Source organism: Tursiops truncatus, chromosome 14 (genome assembly GCF_011762595.2).
Source record: "Tursiops truncatus isolate mTurTru1 chromosome 14, mTurTru1.mat.Y, whole genome shotgun sequence".
Classification (NCBI taxonomy): domain Eukaryota; kingdom Metazoa; phylum Chordata; class Mammalia; order Artiodactyla; family Delphinidae; genus Tursiops; species Tursiops truncatus.
The window spans coordinates 40,698,028-40,715,539 of NC_047047.1; the positions used below are offsets into that span (position 1 = coordinate 40,698,028).

Below are 17,512 nucleotides of genomic sequence, written 5' to 3' on the forward strand. Positions count from 1 at the left end.
TGAAAAAAAAATTTTTAGAGAACTTTTCTCCTTGCAAAATACTTACTGAACTTTGATATCAAATTTGGTCATATTATAGGGTACTTCCTTGGCATTTATGGTGATGTATATAGAATATTTAATTGCACTGTTAACATTTAGACTTTTTTCCCCCATTTTCAGTAGGGTAATCAATTGAAAATTAAGAGTTTGTGAATGATTTAATAGACAAAATAAGCAGTTGTAGAAAATTTTTTTTTCAGAGGCTTATTGATAGAATAGTTTTAATGTCCACTTCATTAAAATTGCTAAGAGAAATGTTTCTGTGTCTCACTTTTCACTTTTTCAGACTTTCTTTATTTGGAACATAAAAATACTGTGTAAAATTTGATTATGACTTTTTAGAAAATTTATTTTTTTGAAGCATAGCTAATTTACAATGTGTTAATTTCTGCAGTACAGCAGATACATATTCTTTTTCATATTCTTTTCCATTATGGTTTATCACAGGATATTGAATATAGTTCCCTGTGCTGTATAGTAGGACCTTGTTGTTTATCCATTCTATGCATAATAGTTTGCATCTGCTAATCCCAAACTCCCAATCCATCCCTCTCCCACCCCGCTTCCCCCTTGGCAACCACAAGTCTATTCTCTATGTCTGTGAGTCTGTTTCATAGATAAGTTCATTTGTGTCATATTTTAGGTCCCACATATAAGTGATATTATTTGGTATTTGTCTTTCTTTTTCTGACACTCCTCACTTACTATGATAATCTGTAGGTCCATCCATGTTGCTGCAAATGGCATTATTTCATTCTTTTTTATGGCTGAGTAGTATTCCATTGTATATTTATACCACATCTTTATCCATTCATCTGTCAATGGACATTAACGTGGTGTCCGTGTCTTGACTACTGTAAAACGTGCTGTAATGAACATTGGGGTGCACGTATCTTTTCGAATTATAGTTTTCTCCAGATATATAATCCCAGGAGTGGGATTGCAGGATCATATGGCAAATCTATTTTTAGTTTTATGAGGAACCTCCATACTGTTTTCCATAGTGGCTGCACCAATTTACATTCCCACCAACAGTGTGGGAGGGTCCCCTTTTCTTCACACCCTCTCTGGCATTTATTGTTTGTCAATTTTTTAATCATGGCCATTCTGACTGGTGTGAGGTGATACCTCATTGTAGTTTTGACTTGCATTTCCCTAATAATTAGCGATGTTGAGCATCTTTTCATGTTGCCCATCTGTATGTCTTCTTTGGAAAAATATCTATTTAGGTCTTCTGCCCATTTTTTGATTGCATTGTTGATTTTTTGATATTGAGTTATATGAGCTGTTTGTATATTTTGGAAATTAAGTCCTTGTTGGTCAAATCATTGCAAATATTTTCCCTGACTCTGTAGGTTGTCTTTTTGTTTTTTTTATGGTTTCCTTTGCTGTACAAAAGCTTGTAAGTTTGATTAGGTCCCATTTGTTTATTTTTGCTTTTATTTCTGTTACCTTGGGAGACTGATGATGACTTTTAGGATTTGAAATTCACTTCTTCCGTAATTATCAACTGACTTCTAGTTTCAGGGTGGTTGTTTTATGGGTTTTTTGTGTTTTTATTTTGCTGTCATTTTTTTTTTTTTTAAAACATACCTTTTCTGTTTAAAATACAGAGTTAGCATTTTAAGCAGAGCTGTGTTTAGGATTTTATTTACATTCAAGCATACAAGAAATGGACAGTGTGTTTGGGGGAACTTACTTTCAAATGAAAGATACCATGTGACAGCATTTTATGACTTTTTTTGGTTAACTTTTCCTTGGATTTTCAATGAAATAGGTAATTATAGATTTTAAAATATAGATATAGATGGAGAGAAAGGAGAGGGACACTACTATACTGATTCTTAAAAAGAGTTGTCTTTTCAACAAACAGTGTTGGGAAAATTGGATATCCATATGCAAAAAGGTGAAATTAGACGCCTGCCTCATACTGTATACAAAACTCAACTCAAAACTAATTAAAAACTTGAACATGAGACCTGAAACTGTAAAACTACTAGATGAAAACATAGGGGAAAAGCTTCTTGATATTGGTTTTGGCAGTGATCTCTTAAATATGACACTGAAAGTACAGGCAACAAAGCAAAAATAGACAAGTGGAACTGCATCATACCTTTAAAAGGAAGCAATCAACAAAATGAAAAAAGCAGCCTATGAAATGAGAGAAAATATTTGCAGACTATCTGATAAAGGGTTAATATCCAAAATATACAAGGAACTCCTGCAACTCAACAGCAAAAAAACAACCTGATTAAAAAAATGAGCAAAGAACTTGAACATACGTTTCTCCAAAGAAGACATACCAATGGCCAACCAGTATATAAAAAGATGCTGAACATCATTAATTATCAGGGAAATAAAAATCAAAACTAGAACATGGTATCATGTCATAGTTTTGATCTGTTAGGATGGCTATTATCAAAAACAAAACAAACCAACAAACACTCCCACAAAGTAGCCAGTATTGGCAAGGATGTGGAAGAACTGGAACCCTTGTACACTGTTGGTGAGAGAGTAAAATGGTGCAGCAACTATGGAAAACAGTATGGAATGTCCTCAAAAAAGTAAAAAATATAACCACCATATGATCCAGCAATCCCGCTTCTGGGTATATTCCAAAAGAACTGAAATCAGAGTCTTGAAGAGATACCTGCACTCCCATGTTCATTGTAGTGTTACTCATAATAGCAAAGATATGAAAAAATCCAACTGTCATAAACAGATGAATGGGCAAAGAAAATGTGGTATATACAAGACAGCTTTAAAAAAGAAAATCCTGCCATTTGCAACAATATGGATGAAGCTGGAGAATATTCTGCTAAGTGAAATAAACTAGTCACAAAAGGACAAATACTGCCATGATTCTACTTATATGAAATATCTAAGTCAAACTCATAGATACAGAGAATACAGTAGTGGTTGCCAGTGGCTGGCGGGTGGGTGAAATGAGTTGGTATTCAGTGGGTACAGAGTGCTAGATGAATAAGTTCTAGAGATCTGTTGTACAATACAGTTAACAATGCCGTAGTGTGCACTTAACAATTTGTTGAGAGGGTAGATCTCATGTTAAGTGTTTTTAGGGATCTCATGTTAGAGATCTCTTGTTAAGTGTTGGCTATATCTATTACCTTGATTATGGTGATGGTATTATGGGTATATGCATATGCCCAAACTCAACTTGCACATTAAATATGTGCAGTTCTTTGTATATCTATTATACCTCAATAAAGCTGTTAAAAATGCCAACAAACTGTCCACCAGTTGGTTTATAATGTTTGCATCTAGTGATTAATGACTTTTATTGTAAGCAAAGAAATTACTGTATTAGACTTACATAGTACAAAAGTCAATTTAGTTAAAATAGGGGGCTATGTCTAAAGGAAGAAAATTCAGTTAGAAGGTTGTTTTAGTAATCTACTTAAATCTATGCTTAGATTCCTGGCTTGGGCAGTAGGGCAAGTAGTAGCCCCTTTCACTAATAAAAAAAAACAGCGGGAAGGGAATTTTTCTTTGGGAAGATGATGAGATCCGTTTGGAACCATCCAATTATGGCGTGCATCTTAGACAGCCATATAGATGTTATCTACATAGAAATGGCTGAGTAGGTTTGGAGTTCTCCATCTGGCTTAAAAAAATTTGGGAATGATCATAGGGAACGTGGTTACTGAAGCTTGGAGTAGTAAATAAACCCACAGAAAGTATTTCAGTTTACTTCATGTAAACATATCTATGTATACATATTAAACAATATTAAGCCATGATAAAGAACTGTGGTTTTAATCATTAACGATAACATAAAACATAATTTGCAAGGTACTTGTAAATAATGGTGACCAAATAGAATGGTGGTCATCAGTGATTATTTTCTTATGTCAAATAGTGCAATTTACTTAAACAAGTATTTATTGAACAGCTCTTGGGACTTGTGTTGCTTTTATTACGTGGTAGTATCACAAAGACAAAACATCACTTGGAGAAGAACTGCACTTAAAACAGTTTATTGTAAACCAGGAAATTACAGTATCAGGTTTGCAGAATACAAAAATCAGCTTAATCACAATGTAAATAATGGGCTTTAGGGGAATATGACTACAGGGGAAAAAAATCCAGTTAGAATGTTGGTTTGAATGGTTTTAAGAGAGGGACTGATCTGTTCAGGTTTATATTTTAAATAGGGTACTCTGCCGGAAGGTTAAGTCAAGGATGGCAAGTCTGAATATGGAAATAAGAATAGGGGATTATTTTAATAATATATAATAATACTAGGATTAATAGAGTTATCAAGAAATATGTTAAATATGGACTTAAGTCTTACGTTAACTTACAGAATTTATTAGGTATCAGAGGAAATCTACAAGGACCAAAGCTGCTTTCTTATTTGGGTATGTAAAGAATGGTGGTGCATTCAGTGAAAGAGGAAATAAAGTGCAGCTCACAGTTAAACAAAAAAGAAACACTTGGGTATTTAGTTTTCTGATTTCTGGATTCTGGCATCTAAACTTGTGGATAAGTATGGTATACTAGAAGAGAATATTCTACCCTCAATATACTAGTAATAAAAGGTTATTTTTACTCATTAAGCTCTAGTTCCTACTCTTAACTTTTAAAGAGTTGAAACTGCTTTGGTGAATCTGAGCTATGAATCCATCTACGTGTACACCCTGACTCAAGTGATGAGATGAAATGGGTTTTCCTTAAGTACATAAGTACAAAATACATGTTTAAGGACGTGAGTTCTTTCTTTTCATCTTACTCAGGGTGTATCATATTCTTGAGTTGTTGCCTTGTATCAGTTATTTTGGATGAATACATTTGATACGAGCCAGAAGTTTTTCAGTGACTTTTTTATATGTTTTGCTTATTTGAAACAGTAAATAAAATCCTTAATTCTTGGGCTTCCCTGGTGGCGCAGTGGTTGAGAGTCCACCTGCCGATGCAGGAGACACGGGTTTGTGCCCCCGTCCGGGAAGATCCCACATGTCGCGGGGCGGCTGGGCCCGTGAGCCACGGCCGCTGAGCCTGTGCGTCTGGAGCCTGTGCTCCGCAACGGGAGAGGCCACAACAGTGAGAGGCCGTGTATTGCAAAAAAATAAAAAATAAATCCTTAATTCTTTTTAAAACTGTTTTAGTTTTGATGGCTTTTTATATAAAATATTTAGTAAATAGTTGTATCTTTTAACCATACCACATTATTTTATAAGAAACTCTTGACTTTATGAATTGATTTTTAAAATCAATGATGGCTTTAGTTCTTGTCATTTAGTGAAAATGTATTTAATTCCCATAAAGGATTAATGCCTGAAATACTGAATTCAGAGATTGGCTAAAAATTTAACATCAAAAGAAATCCTGTTTGTAATTTCTGTTGAATTCTTTAAAAGTGTGTAAAACCTTTTCATACTCTTTGTCTAATTAAGTCTGCAAAGTTATTTATTAACAGTGTATAAAAGTAATTTAATCAAATTACAAATAGCACTGTATTTAACTTGATAACTGAGCGAAAATAAAAATATTTTCATACTAAAATTGTAGACACTATGCTAAATGTATATTGTATACGTTAATAATAGTAATTATTAATACAAGGTATACCTTTCCATACATATAGTACAAAATGCATCATAATAAATATGGTTTGTAAAAAGCAGTTCTTTCTTGATAAGTGCACAGTCCAGTGACAATCAAAAAAGAACTCTGTTAATACTAGTAGTGGTGAAGAGATGTGAAGCAGGGAGAGTTGACTGTTGTTTACTAGAGTCTAGTTTTAGCTGAAATGAAACAGAGCTTAAAACTTGTAAACTGAGTTGTATCCTAAGTGAAAGATAATCCACTATTGATAGTGTCATACAGCGTATTCAGCTTTCGTCTGTCTTTTCACAGAGCTCCTTAATAAGCATTCATAGTCAGTTTTTGGCAGCACTGGAATCACTGAAGGCATTCTGGGATGTTATGGATGAAATTGATGAGAAGACTTGGGTACTTGAGCCGGAAAAACCTACAAGGAGTGCTACAGCACGCAGAATTGCATTAGGTAGAGTAAAAAAGGATTAAAGAGGTTTTTTTTAAAGGTGTTTGATTGTATTTTGTATTACTTAGGAAAATGAATCTAAGATGACATTGGACTCTTAGATGACTTTTTTTGTATGAAGTCAACTATTAAAACTTTGGGAGATGAACTATGATTTCTTTTATTACTATGTATTTAAATGTAAATATTTCAAGTAGAAAGGGCAAGTACTGAGGTGTTTCATTACGAAAGGTGATGGTCTAATCCATGGAAGTAGCATTCAGAGATAGTATTTAATTAGCTTTCAATTAGCACAGAAATTGTGGAGTAGATTTTTCAGAACTTCCATTACTTAGGAAAAAAACTGTGTTAGAAATAATGAAGTCTTCATTCGTGAAACTAGACAAGTACGAACAAGTTTGGAAGTATTTTCTGACAGAAATATAGAGGAGGGTAAAAGAACCTGAAGTGGGCCATGCATGCCATTGAAGAGTAAAAAGAAAGCTTTACAAAATAATAATTGAATATATTTTAAGTATTTAATTTACTATAAATATATGAAATTAATAAGATGTGGAATAACCATAAATATCATCCTGGAAATATTACCATATTCTCTTTACTATGAGATGATTGTTTTATGTATTCTCATTATGAGCAAGCAATACATGAAGTCAATTTTAAAGCTCCACCTCTCAAGATTTTAGATGTTTTAAACTATATTTGAGTTCACAGTAAATACTATATAGTTATGAAGGATATTTTGATATTTTGATGTGAATCATATCTGAATTAGTTTCTACCCAGGCATAATAGATTACCTGGGGGGAAAAGTGACATGTTACTATGAGAAGAGGAAAGTATAATTGCGCAGCAATTTTACAGACAGTACTGTTACTTACCAGGTTTGAAAAAGTCTTAACAGAATTTAATTTGGAATAATTAACCAAGTTATGGTATATTTGTGAACAAGTAGATACTAAACTGTTTTCTTCAAAGAAGTGCAGTAATTTATTATCTTAATGGCCCCATTAAAATAATTATTTCTCTTAGGTTATGATTAAATATACTTCTTATTTCTCATTGTTCAGCAAAAACAACCTGGTATTTATTCACTCTCCCTATATTTACCTTTTAGCTCCTTTTTTTCTTCAGGCATTGATTTGCCCTTTTAGGACCAGGTTTTCAGCAAATTAATCAAAAGACTAGTTAATACAACCATTGTTGTTAAGTGAAAGTACTTTCTGGAGCCATTAGGTGACATAAAGGCTAACATGGAATATGTGTTCATGTAAAAAATGCATTAACCAATGAAATTATAAATTAACTTTTTGTAATTTTGTTTTTCTTATTGAATTACCTGGACTTACTTTTTTTATTTTACTTGATTACCTCTTTTTGCTAGATCTGTAATAATTGTATTTATATTGTTGCCAACCTGAGCCAGAGGATTATTCTATAGTGTATAGAATTTATCAAGACATTTTTACCATAAAAATGAAATCCAAATTAAGCTTAACCACACTGTGTACCTTCAAAAAAAGCAATAAAATTTCTGAAATTTGTACATACTCTAGTACAGTTAAAATTTATAAAAGAATTTAGTGCCAAGTAGAAATAGCTTTTCCTTAGATTCTGTAAACTGTTAGTTGTTTTTGTTATTAAATGAACAGTTTCCAAAAATTTAATATGAATTGACTCCTTTGTTAACTTATCCAGGAAAGCTTCACAGGGAGATAAAGATTTCAGAAAATGTTTTTATAAAACTCAAATCCTAAACATTTATTTTTTACCATTTATTGTATTTTTAGTCTTTTACGTTTGTTCTATTACTTTTCAAGACTATTACGATATCATTTAGATTATTTCTTAAACTTGTGACTTGTAATTTTTATATATTAAAGATTTTTCACTCCATAGAAAATTTTTATTCAAACTTTAATGCAATTCTGACCAGAAATCGTATCTAAATTAATTATATTAACTTATGGATTGGCTCTGTTTTTTGAAACTTGGGATCCCCAAATCTTTAGTCATGATCAAAATTTTCAAATTACTTCTTTTTGTTAAATTATAAATTAGTAGTATATTTACCTTTATAAAAAACTATATATATAATACAATTAGTTAATCTTTCCTTGAGTATACAATGAAATAAGTACCCAGACAAATACTCCTTTATTTTTTGTTTCATTATCTGTTCTACTTCTAAAAGCTTTAATATTCTTTTATTCTAGGGACTAATGCTTCGATAAATATAGAAGTAGACCCCAGGCATCCTACTATGCTTCCTGAGTGCTGTTTTCTTGGAGCTGACCATGGTATGAGATCTCAGGTTTAAATGTTTTTAACAGAATTATAAAATATTTGTCTACCACTGTAGACAAATAATTGTAATTACATATTATAATTAAAAATTAATTGTAATTAAATATTCTAATATATTAATGGTAAACATCTTAAATGAAAATGTCTCATTGTGAACTGTGTACTTCTGTGTTTTAATATATATGATTTAGATTTTCTAATCACATACTTAGGAAACAAATCCTGTAATTAACAAGTATTATGTATATTTCAAAGTTGCTAATAGATTAGATCTTAAAAGTTTTCATCAAGAGTAAAAATCTTTGTAACTGCATGATAGATATTAACTAAACTTGTAATCGTTTTGCAATATATACATATACCAAATCACTATGTTGTACACCTAAATCTGTAATACAGTGTTATCAATTATAGCTCAATAAAAAGAGACAAATTCTGTGCCAAATGTGACTTTACAAAATGACAGCAGCAAACCCTAAATCATTAAACTTTTTTTTTTTTTTAATATTTGAAGTGGTAAAACCCCTGGGAATTAGGCTGAGCAGAAACATACATTTGTGGTAGGTATCTTTGCAATATAATTGTTACTTTTCTATGATTTTACAAATTTAATAACAGGTTTTTTTCATGTTTTCAGGGATCCAGAAAATAGTCTGTTACAAAATTTGAAAGATGTTTTAGAAATTGATTTTCCAGCTCATGCTATCCTGGAAAAATCTGTAAGTCTTATCAGTGCTTTGATATTCCAAATAGTGTTGCATAATGAAAGTCAAATGTTCTTTTAGGCACCAGAGAAAAGTGAGGCTGAAAGGGAAGGAATTGGAAGAATATTATAATGGACTTTTGAACTGCAAGCGGCAGTTGCATCAAAGAACTTGTTAACCTTTGATTGGTGGTTATAAGTGTACTTTTTTCATGGTCATTGTAGCAGTAAAGTGATTAATGACATCTTTATTATTAAAAATAGGGGAAAGGTCCAATGTAGCTAATGAGATGTTTGGATTTTCTATACTATCTGCTTATGGATGACTGAAATAAAGTTCTAATTAGCTTGAAACAAGTGTTTGTGAAGGTTGGCAGTATAGTTTTTCAAAATTGAATAGAGACTACTACACTGCAAAAAAAAAACTAAGAATTGATTTTTGACAAAGCTGCTAAGAATGTAGACTACTAAAGTGGTGGGGATGTTTTTGTCTTTTTCCTTTAGTTGCAGAATTTTGAAGTTTAGTATAATCACCAGCTAATGTCAGTTCCTGTCTTTGCATACTGCAGTGGCATTATACTGATGTACATAGTGGGAATATTACTTAAGCCCAAAACGTCTTGTGAGCCAAAAATAGAATCTGCTTTTTGGCATATGTATATTATTTATTGGATGAAAAAGGCAGCCCTCTCTTACAGATAGCTTTTCTAAGGTGTTAAATAGTGATGTGACTGTATTTTCTGTAACAGCAATATAGTTACCTTTATAAAAACTTTATAAAAATTTAATAGCATCTAATACCATATTATTCACTTTTTAGTTTCACCTTGTGTATTCTTATAAATATTTCTTTTTTCCCACCACCCCATCCCCCAATATTTCTTTTCTCGGAGGATTTTTCTATGGATTGTGGAATTTGTTATGCCTACCAACTTGACGGTGCCATTCCCGATCAAGTGTGTGATAATTCACAGTGTGGACAGCCTTTCCATCAAATATGTTTATATGAGGTAAAAATAAAAATATCAGTAAGACTAACAGCATAGGAAATACGCATATTTGAAATCTAAACAATCTAAAATCAATAGTGATCTTTTATTGCCATTATCTCCTTTAAAGTTCATTCCAAATGTGTATTTCATTTCTTCGTGGCTACTAATGAATTTATAAATGTCCTAAAGTATCCAAGAAGTGGGAAAATGTATCTAGAATATACTCATGGACTGTTTATTGATGCATAACAAATTAAACTGATGGAACATTGGAATCTTTCTGTAAATATCTCATGTAATCACAATGCAAACTCTGTAAACTCATCCAAGTAGGAGTAATGGTGGCAATAAGGTGAAAGGGAGCTAGTACTGTAGAGTACCTATTACTTTTTCAGGCTATATTTAAGTATAGAATAAATGTAATAATACTACTTTTGATATTGAGAAGAATGCATTTTATGATCTAAATAACTCACAACACTCTTAAGTCAATGACACTTTATTTACTGTATACATGAGAAGTCTGCTTTCCTTCCTGTCTGCAGTCACTTGCTCTCTAGCACTCATCTTAGGGCACAATGGACATATGACTAACTGTATGTGCATCTATATACAAAATGACTTGCAGCTTTCAGTTTTTAAAAACTTCCTTAATATACCTCCTGATTTTTGTGATCAGAGATAGCAGCTGGTGCTAGCTGCAGTTTAACAGTGGAGAATTTAGGTAGAGATGTCAATTTACCTTATATAAAATCATAAAATACTAGGTCTAATTATAGAGATACTCTTAAGGGAACATGTGCTTTCTTTTGTAATAATGAAAATTCATTTAATTTTTAAAAATGGATTGCCTCCTGCTTGTAATTAATGGATTGAGAATTAACCCTACTATTGGTGATTAAGATCAGAATTAAGACCTAAATTTTAAAGAGCCTAGGATATCTTTTATAGCAGGAGTTCTTAATTTGTGATTAATGGATTTAGGGAGGGTCTGTGAACCCCATGGAGTTATTTTTGTGTACATCTGTTTTGGGGTAGAGAAGGTGCATACTTTTTATCAGATTCTTAAAGGGGCCTATAATTTGCATATAAATCAGTGGTATAGACCTTGAAATCCATACTGGTTTCCCCTTGTTATTCAGCATTTTAGTAGTTTGTTATTGGCTCAGGAGATGTTCCTCTTACTCTTGCAAAAGAAAATTAAGAAGGCAAACCATCTGGCATAAAAATATGATGCACTCAAAAAGAAAAATTTATTTGGAGTACCTGTAATATGTAATCATGTTGACACTGCTCCCTTTCTTCTCTTTTTAAAATCTTCAGTGGCTGAGAGGACTACTGACTAGTAGACAGAGTTTTAACGTCATATTTGGTGAATGTCCATATTGTAGTAAGGTAAGCAAATTATTAATCACATTTCATAAAATGTGCCTAGCTTTTAGTAATATATTTTAGAAGATAGCTATATAGTATATCAGCCTATATAAAATTTTTGGAAACATCTGTCAATCTATGTATTTAAACATTTTTTCTAAGATAAATTGTCCCTATTAACATTTTAATTTTCAGATTTCTCCTTTGATCAAAAAAAAGTTAACCCCTTTTCTAGATTTCCTAGGTGATCTGAACCTTAAAAAGTATTTTCCAAACTCTATCATTACACCATCTCTAATATAAAGCATTCCTCTTTTTATAAGCCACTTACCTTGAAAATGTCTGGGAGAAAAGCCTGAAATAAGAATGCAACATTTCTGTGAAGAACTGGAAACTTAAATTAGCAAAAGGATTTTATTTGATATCTTTAGAGAAAATATAAAGCAAGACATACTAATATCAAAAGAAGAAGAATGGTGAAGCCATAATAATATACATCTGCCTTTATCTCTTCACTAAGAGTAAACTGGGAAATTGTAAGCCAAAATCCTGTAGAACTGTCTAATTCTGTGACCTCCATACCAGTTGTAGAAGTGGACGTGTAGCAAGATGGAGAGCTTGACTTGTTGAACATATCTGGACTGGTAAAATCTTGATGGGGTTCATAAAATGAATTAGGGAACTGTATACAGCTGGATTTTTGTGGAGAACTTTTTACTCCATTCAGAAATTCTTGCGACTCGCAGTATTTTTGTCTTCTCCTTGTGCTTTCCTATGAGAAAATACATATGTGTTTGTTAGGTTTGAGTTATCCAAGTGTTTATTTTGTGTACTCTATAAGAATGCTAAATAAAATTTGTTACACAAGATCAAGTTTTTGTGTGCTTTTTATTTTCCTGAGAAGTTATTTTTAGGTTCTTGATTTTAAGTGTTTATGTACTTACCAGCATCAAACGATCAAATCTGGTTAATTTGATTGATTGGTTCTTTTAAACCAAGAAGTAGGCTATTTCTTAAATAATTTATAATCTAAAAATAGGATAGAATATGAAAAAATGAATTTTTTGGCAAGAAAAAGAAACAGGCTTAATCTTATGGGGATAAGAGAGTTATAATTAGAAGGACTTCTTTTGGTCAGTAATAATTAAAGATACTAGAAGCACTGGAGCAAGATGGTGGTGCAAGTGCTGTGCACCCACAGACTAGCCTTAGCTAGTGGTGGCCTGCCCCCGTAGCCTCCTGCCGGAGCACCAGAGATTGACTGACATCTTCCCATAACAGATCTCGAGAAGACAGCTGGTAAAAATCTTTATTTGTCCAGAAGCTTATCTAAGAAAAGATGCTCACCCTAAACTCCTAAGCAAAAAGGAATCAAGCAGTTTATACAAATTTCAGTTTCACTGTTTCAAAAGAGATGTCTCGAAGGCTCTTTAGCTTTTCCATTAAAAAGAAATAAATTATTGAGATAACTATAAACTACTCTTTACTGCCTGAGAGCTAACAAAGTCACATGCATGCAATGTTCCTAAAGTTTTGTCAGCTTAATTCACTAAAGGCAAAATGAGTTAATGGTTACTCCAGTAGGCCCATAAAGCATTGTTCTTGCACAAAGAAAAAGAAAAACACCATCAAATCATATTTGCAAAGGCTGAGCGCCACAAGCAAGCTAACCTAAACTGCATTTACATATAAGTTACATGTAGAAGTGGATGATCTAGTTATCCCTGTCTAGGTAAGAACAGAAGTCAAACTACTACAATTTCAAGATAGAATCATCTCTTGTGCAACCTAAATACCTTACCTCTCTTTAAGCAACAACAAATGATGTCAAATGGGAAGGCACTTCAGTTTACTGAGTGCTTCAGTTTACTGAGAGCTGTGACTGGGAGAGACAGTCTGGCTAGGGTTGGAAAACTGTTGCTCACTGGCTAGCTGCCTGTTTGTGAGTAAAGTTTTACTGGTACATAACCCTACTGACCACCATTGCCTTGCATTAAGCAAGGGACAGCAAAGGGGCAGCAGCTCACAATCCTCCTTACTAGAAAACATCAGTCTTAGTAATTAACAGAGAACTACTAGACAAAAACAGCAAGGTTAGATCACACAAACCAATGGGATCTAACTGATATTTATAGAGTATTCCACTCCAAAACAGAAGAGTACATGTTCTTTTCGATCGCAATTGGAATATTCACCAAGATAGACCATATCCTGGGGGTTATGTAATAAACCTTAACAAATACAAAATTATACAAAGCATGTTCTCAGATAATAATATAAATTAGAAATCAATAATAGAAAATCTTTAAACATTTGGAAATTAGACAACACACTTCTAATAACCAAGACATCAAAAGAAGTCTCATGGGAAAGTACAAAATTAAAATACTATGTAAGGATTTATGGGATGCAGTTAAAATGGGACTTAGTAGGTCATTATAGCATTCAATGCTTATATTAGAAAAAACAGAGGTTTCAAATCAGTAGCCTAATCTTCCACCTGAAATAGAAAAAGAAAAGGAAAATACACCTAAATCAAGCTGAAAGAAAGAAAGAACAGGAAAATCTTCAAACATTTGAAAAATTTTAAAAACTCCTGAATGGGTCAGAGACCCAAGAGAAACTTAAAAATATACTGAACTGAATGAAAATGAAAACGTATCAAAATATATGGGACATGGCTAACACAGTGTTAGAAGGAAAATCTCTAATACTAAATACTTATATTAAAAAAGAAGTCTCAATTCAATAACTGAGGCTTGTTTCTACCTCAAGCAACTAGAAAAAAAGAAAATAAATACATAGTAGAATGAAGGAAATAAAGAGCAGAAATCAATGGAATTGACAAAACAAAAATAGAGAAAACTCAAACAAAAGCTGGCTCTGTGACCAATAAAATTGATAAACCTGACCAAAAAAGAGAGAAAACTACTGATATTTGGAAAGAAATATTACTATAGGCTTCAATTCCATTTAGAGAATTTAAATAAAGGAATACTATGAACAGTTCTACAAATAAAAATATAACAGCTTGGATGAAACAGACCAATTCTTAGAAAAGCACAAATTATCAAAAATAACTCAAGATGAAATAGATTAGGGGGTGGTAAACTGTGGTCTGCAGGCCAAATCCAGCTCAACACCTGTTTTGTAGAACCTGCCACCTAAGAATGGTTTTTACATTTTTAAATGGCTGGAAAAAATACTTTGTGACACTTGAAAATTACATGGAATTCAAATTTCAGTGCCATAAATGTTCTGCTGGAACTCAGCTATACTCATTTGTTTACCTATTGTATATGATGCTTTTGCACTACAATGCATAGTTGAACAAAAGAGAGACCATATGACTTGTATAACCTAAATATTTACTGTCTGGCTCTTTATAGGAAAGTCTGTCCACTCTTGAAATAGATAATCTGAATAGTCTTAGTAAAGAACTTGAATTCATAGTTAAAAAAGGAAAAGTAATCTCTAGGCCCAGACGGTTTCACTGGAGAATTCTCTAAAACATTTAAAAAGAAACACTAATTCTATTCAATCTCTTCCAGAAATTGGAAGATGTCTCAACTCATTTTATGAAGCAAGCATTACCTGATTCCAAAACCAGAAAAAGACAATAAAATAAAAAGAAAACTACAGACCAACAGTCTTCATTAGAGATGTAAAAGTCATCAACAAAATACTAACAAACTGAACCCAATGACGAATAATATGCCATGACCAAGTGGGGTTGACTCAAGGAATATAAGAGTCTTTCAGTATTCACATATCAATCAGTGTCATCCACCATAGTAACAGTATAAAGGTGAAAAATCGTATGGTCATATTAATAGATATGAAAAAGCATTTGACAATATTCAACACCCATTCATAATAACTCTCAATACACTAGAAATGGAGGGGAACTTCAACTTGATAAAGAACATCTACCAAAAATCTACAGCTAGTGTCATACTAAATGGTGAAAGGCAAAAAACTGGAAGAAACTCATATGTTCTTCAACACTACATCCATACCTCAGAATACTACCTAGCAATAAAAAGGAATGAACTATCAATAGATGCAAAATTTGCATGGATCTCACGGGTGTTACGGTGAAAGAAATAAAGCCAATCTCAACAAGTTACATAGTGTATAATCTGATTTATACTGACATGCTCAAAATGACAAAACTATAGTGATGCAGAAAAGACCAATGCTTTCCATGGTTTACGATTGGGGAGACAGTGTCACTATAAAGCAAAATGAATAAAGTTACCATTATCAGGAATGGATAAAGAAGACATTAGAAGTATAACGAGAATATCATGAACTACACAGTGCTAACAAATTTGACAAGTTAAATGAAATGGACAAATTCCTTGAAAGATCAAATTACCAAAACTGACACAAGAAGAAAAAGAAAATCTAATAATCACTATTATCTGTGATACAGAGTAAATTCATAATTTGAAATTTTACTACAACAAAACTCTAGACCTAGATAGTTTTCTTTCTAAACTGTCATTTTTATGAAAGGCAAATCTTACTGAGACATTTTCTGAAAATAGACACTTCCCTCTAATGTAACATGTAATGACTGGAAAACAAAACCATACAAGGATATTGAGAGAAAAGAAAATTTACCAACCACTCTCTCTCAACAATGTAAATATAAAAATCCATAATGGAGAAATAGCAAATTGAATTCAGTATGACAACACATCACGACTAAATGGAATTTATTCCAGAAATAAAATGTTAACATTCAAAAATCAATGCAATTCATTATACTAGTAAAGGTGAAAAATCATATGATCATCTCGACACATCCCCCAAAACAACTTAATACCCATTCATGACTAAAATTTATTCTTCAAAAACTATAAATACAACGAAATTTCCTCAGCCTGATAAAGGGCATTTAGGAAAAACCTACAGCTAACATCATACTTAATGGTGAAAGAATGAATGCTTTTCCCCCTAAGATTAGGAACAAGGATGCCCACTCTCATTACTATATTGAGTAGTCAGTATAGTACTAGAGGTCCCAGCAGGTGTAATAAAACATGAAAGGAATAAATGAAAGGCATACATGTTGGAAAGGAAGAATACTCTATTTACAGACAACATGATTGATGATGTAGAAAATCCTAAGAATACAAAAGAACTACTAGAACTAATCAGTGAATTTTAGGAAGATCCCAAGACACAAGGTCAATATACAAAATCAATTTTATTTCTATATACCGGGAACAAATAACTGGAATATAAAATTTTTGAAAAAATGACATACAGTAGGATTAAAAACCAAAATATTGAGAAATACTTTTAATAGAAGATGTATAGGATATCTACACTAAAAACTACAAAACATTGTTGAAAGAAACACATAGAAGTCTCAGGTTCATGCACTGGAGGACTCAATGTTGCTGGGATTTCATTTCCCTTTAAACTGATCTCTAGATTTAGTGTAGTCCCAATTAAAATCCCACTGTGCTGTTTAGTGGGAACTGACAAGGTGATTCTTAAGTTTTATGGAGGGGACCAGGAACTAAAATGGCCATGCCATCTTTGAAGAAAAGAAAGGGGTTGAAGGACTTAAACTACCTAATTTCAGAACTTGCTATAAATCTACAGTAATTGATACTGTGTGGAATACACTGATAGAGAGTCCAGAAATAGACCCATGCTTATATAGTCAGCTGACTTTTGAAAAACGCTCCAAAGAAATTTAATTAGGAAAAGGAAAATCTTTTTAAGAAATGGTACTGGGGTAACTGGCTTTCAATATGGAAGGAACCTCAACCCCTATCTCACACCATACCCAACTGATTTGAGATGGCTCACAGACCCAAGTATGGAAGCTAAAACTATAAGCCTTCTAAAAAAATATATAGCAAAGTAACTTTGTGACCTTGAGGTAGGCAAAGATTTCTTTACAGAAAAAAATAATAAATTGATAAATTGAATTTCAAATAAAAACAAATACTTCCTGCTCATCAAAGACACTGTTAAGTAAATGAATAGGCAGGCTGCACACTAGGAGAACATATCTACAATGTAGACATTGGACAGGAGACT

The 17,512-nt window shown here is 32.4% G+C and overlaps 2 protein-coding genes across 18 annotated transcripts in view; one reads left to right on the forward strand and one right to left on the reverse strand.

The window, feature by feature from the left end:
* The window catches only part of FANCL (FA complementation group L), a 78,746-nt gene extending 66,431 nt beyond the window's left edge, over positions 1 to 12,315 (forward strand). For 5 of the 8 annotated variants that reach the window (XM_073791364.1, XM_073791363.1, XM_033838505.2 and 2 more), the window contains 6 exons: positions 5,923 to 6,073; positions 8,287 to 8,370; positions 8,892 to 8,937; positions 9,015 to 9,096; positions 9,974 to 10,090; positions 11,396 to 11,763. In XM_073791364.1, coding sequence (XP_073647465.1) covers positions 5,923 to 6,073; positions 8,287 to 8,370; positions 8,892 to 8,937; positions 9,015 to 9,096; positions 9,974 to 10,090; positions 11,396 to 11,527 — 612 coding nt within the window. In that variant the 3' untranslated portion in view covers positions 11,528 to 11,763. The other 3 variants (XM_019942823.3, XM_073791366.1, XR_002177856.3) reach the window with 2 other exon arrangements.
* Positions 11,847 to 17,512, reverse strand: part of VRK2 (VRK serine/threonine kinase 2) — a 96,999-nt gene continuing 91,333 nt past the window's right edge. For all 10 annotated transcript variants that reach the window (XM_019942816.3, XM_019942814.3, XM_019942818.3 and 7 more), the window contains one exon: positions 11,847 to 12,218. In XM_019942816.3, the coding sequence (XP_019798375.2) occupies positions 11,874 to 12,218 (345 nt within the window). In that variant the 3' untranslated portion in view covers positions 11,847 to 11,873. The remainder of the gene's footprint in view (positions 12,219 to 17,512) is intronic.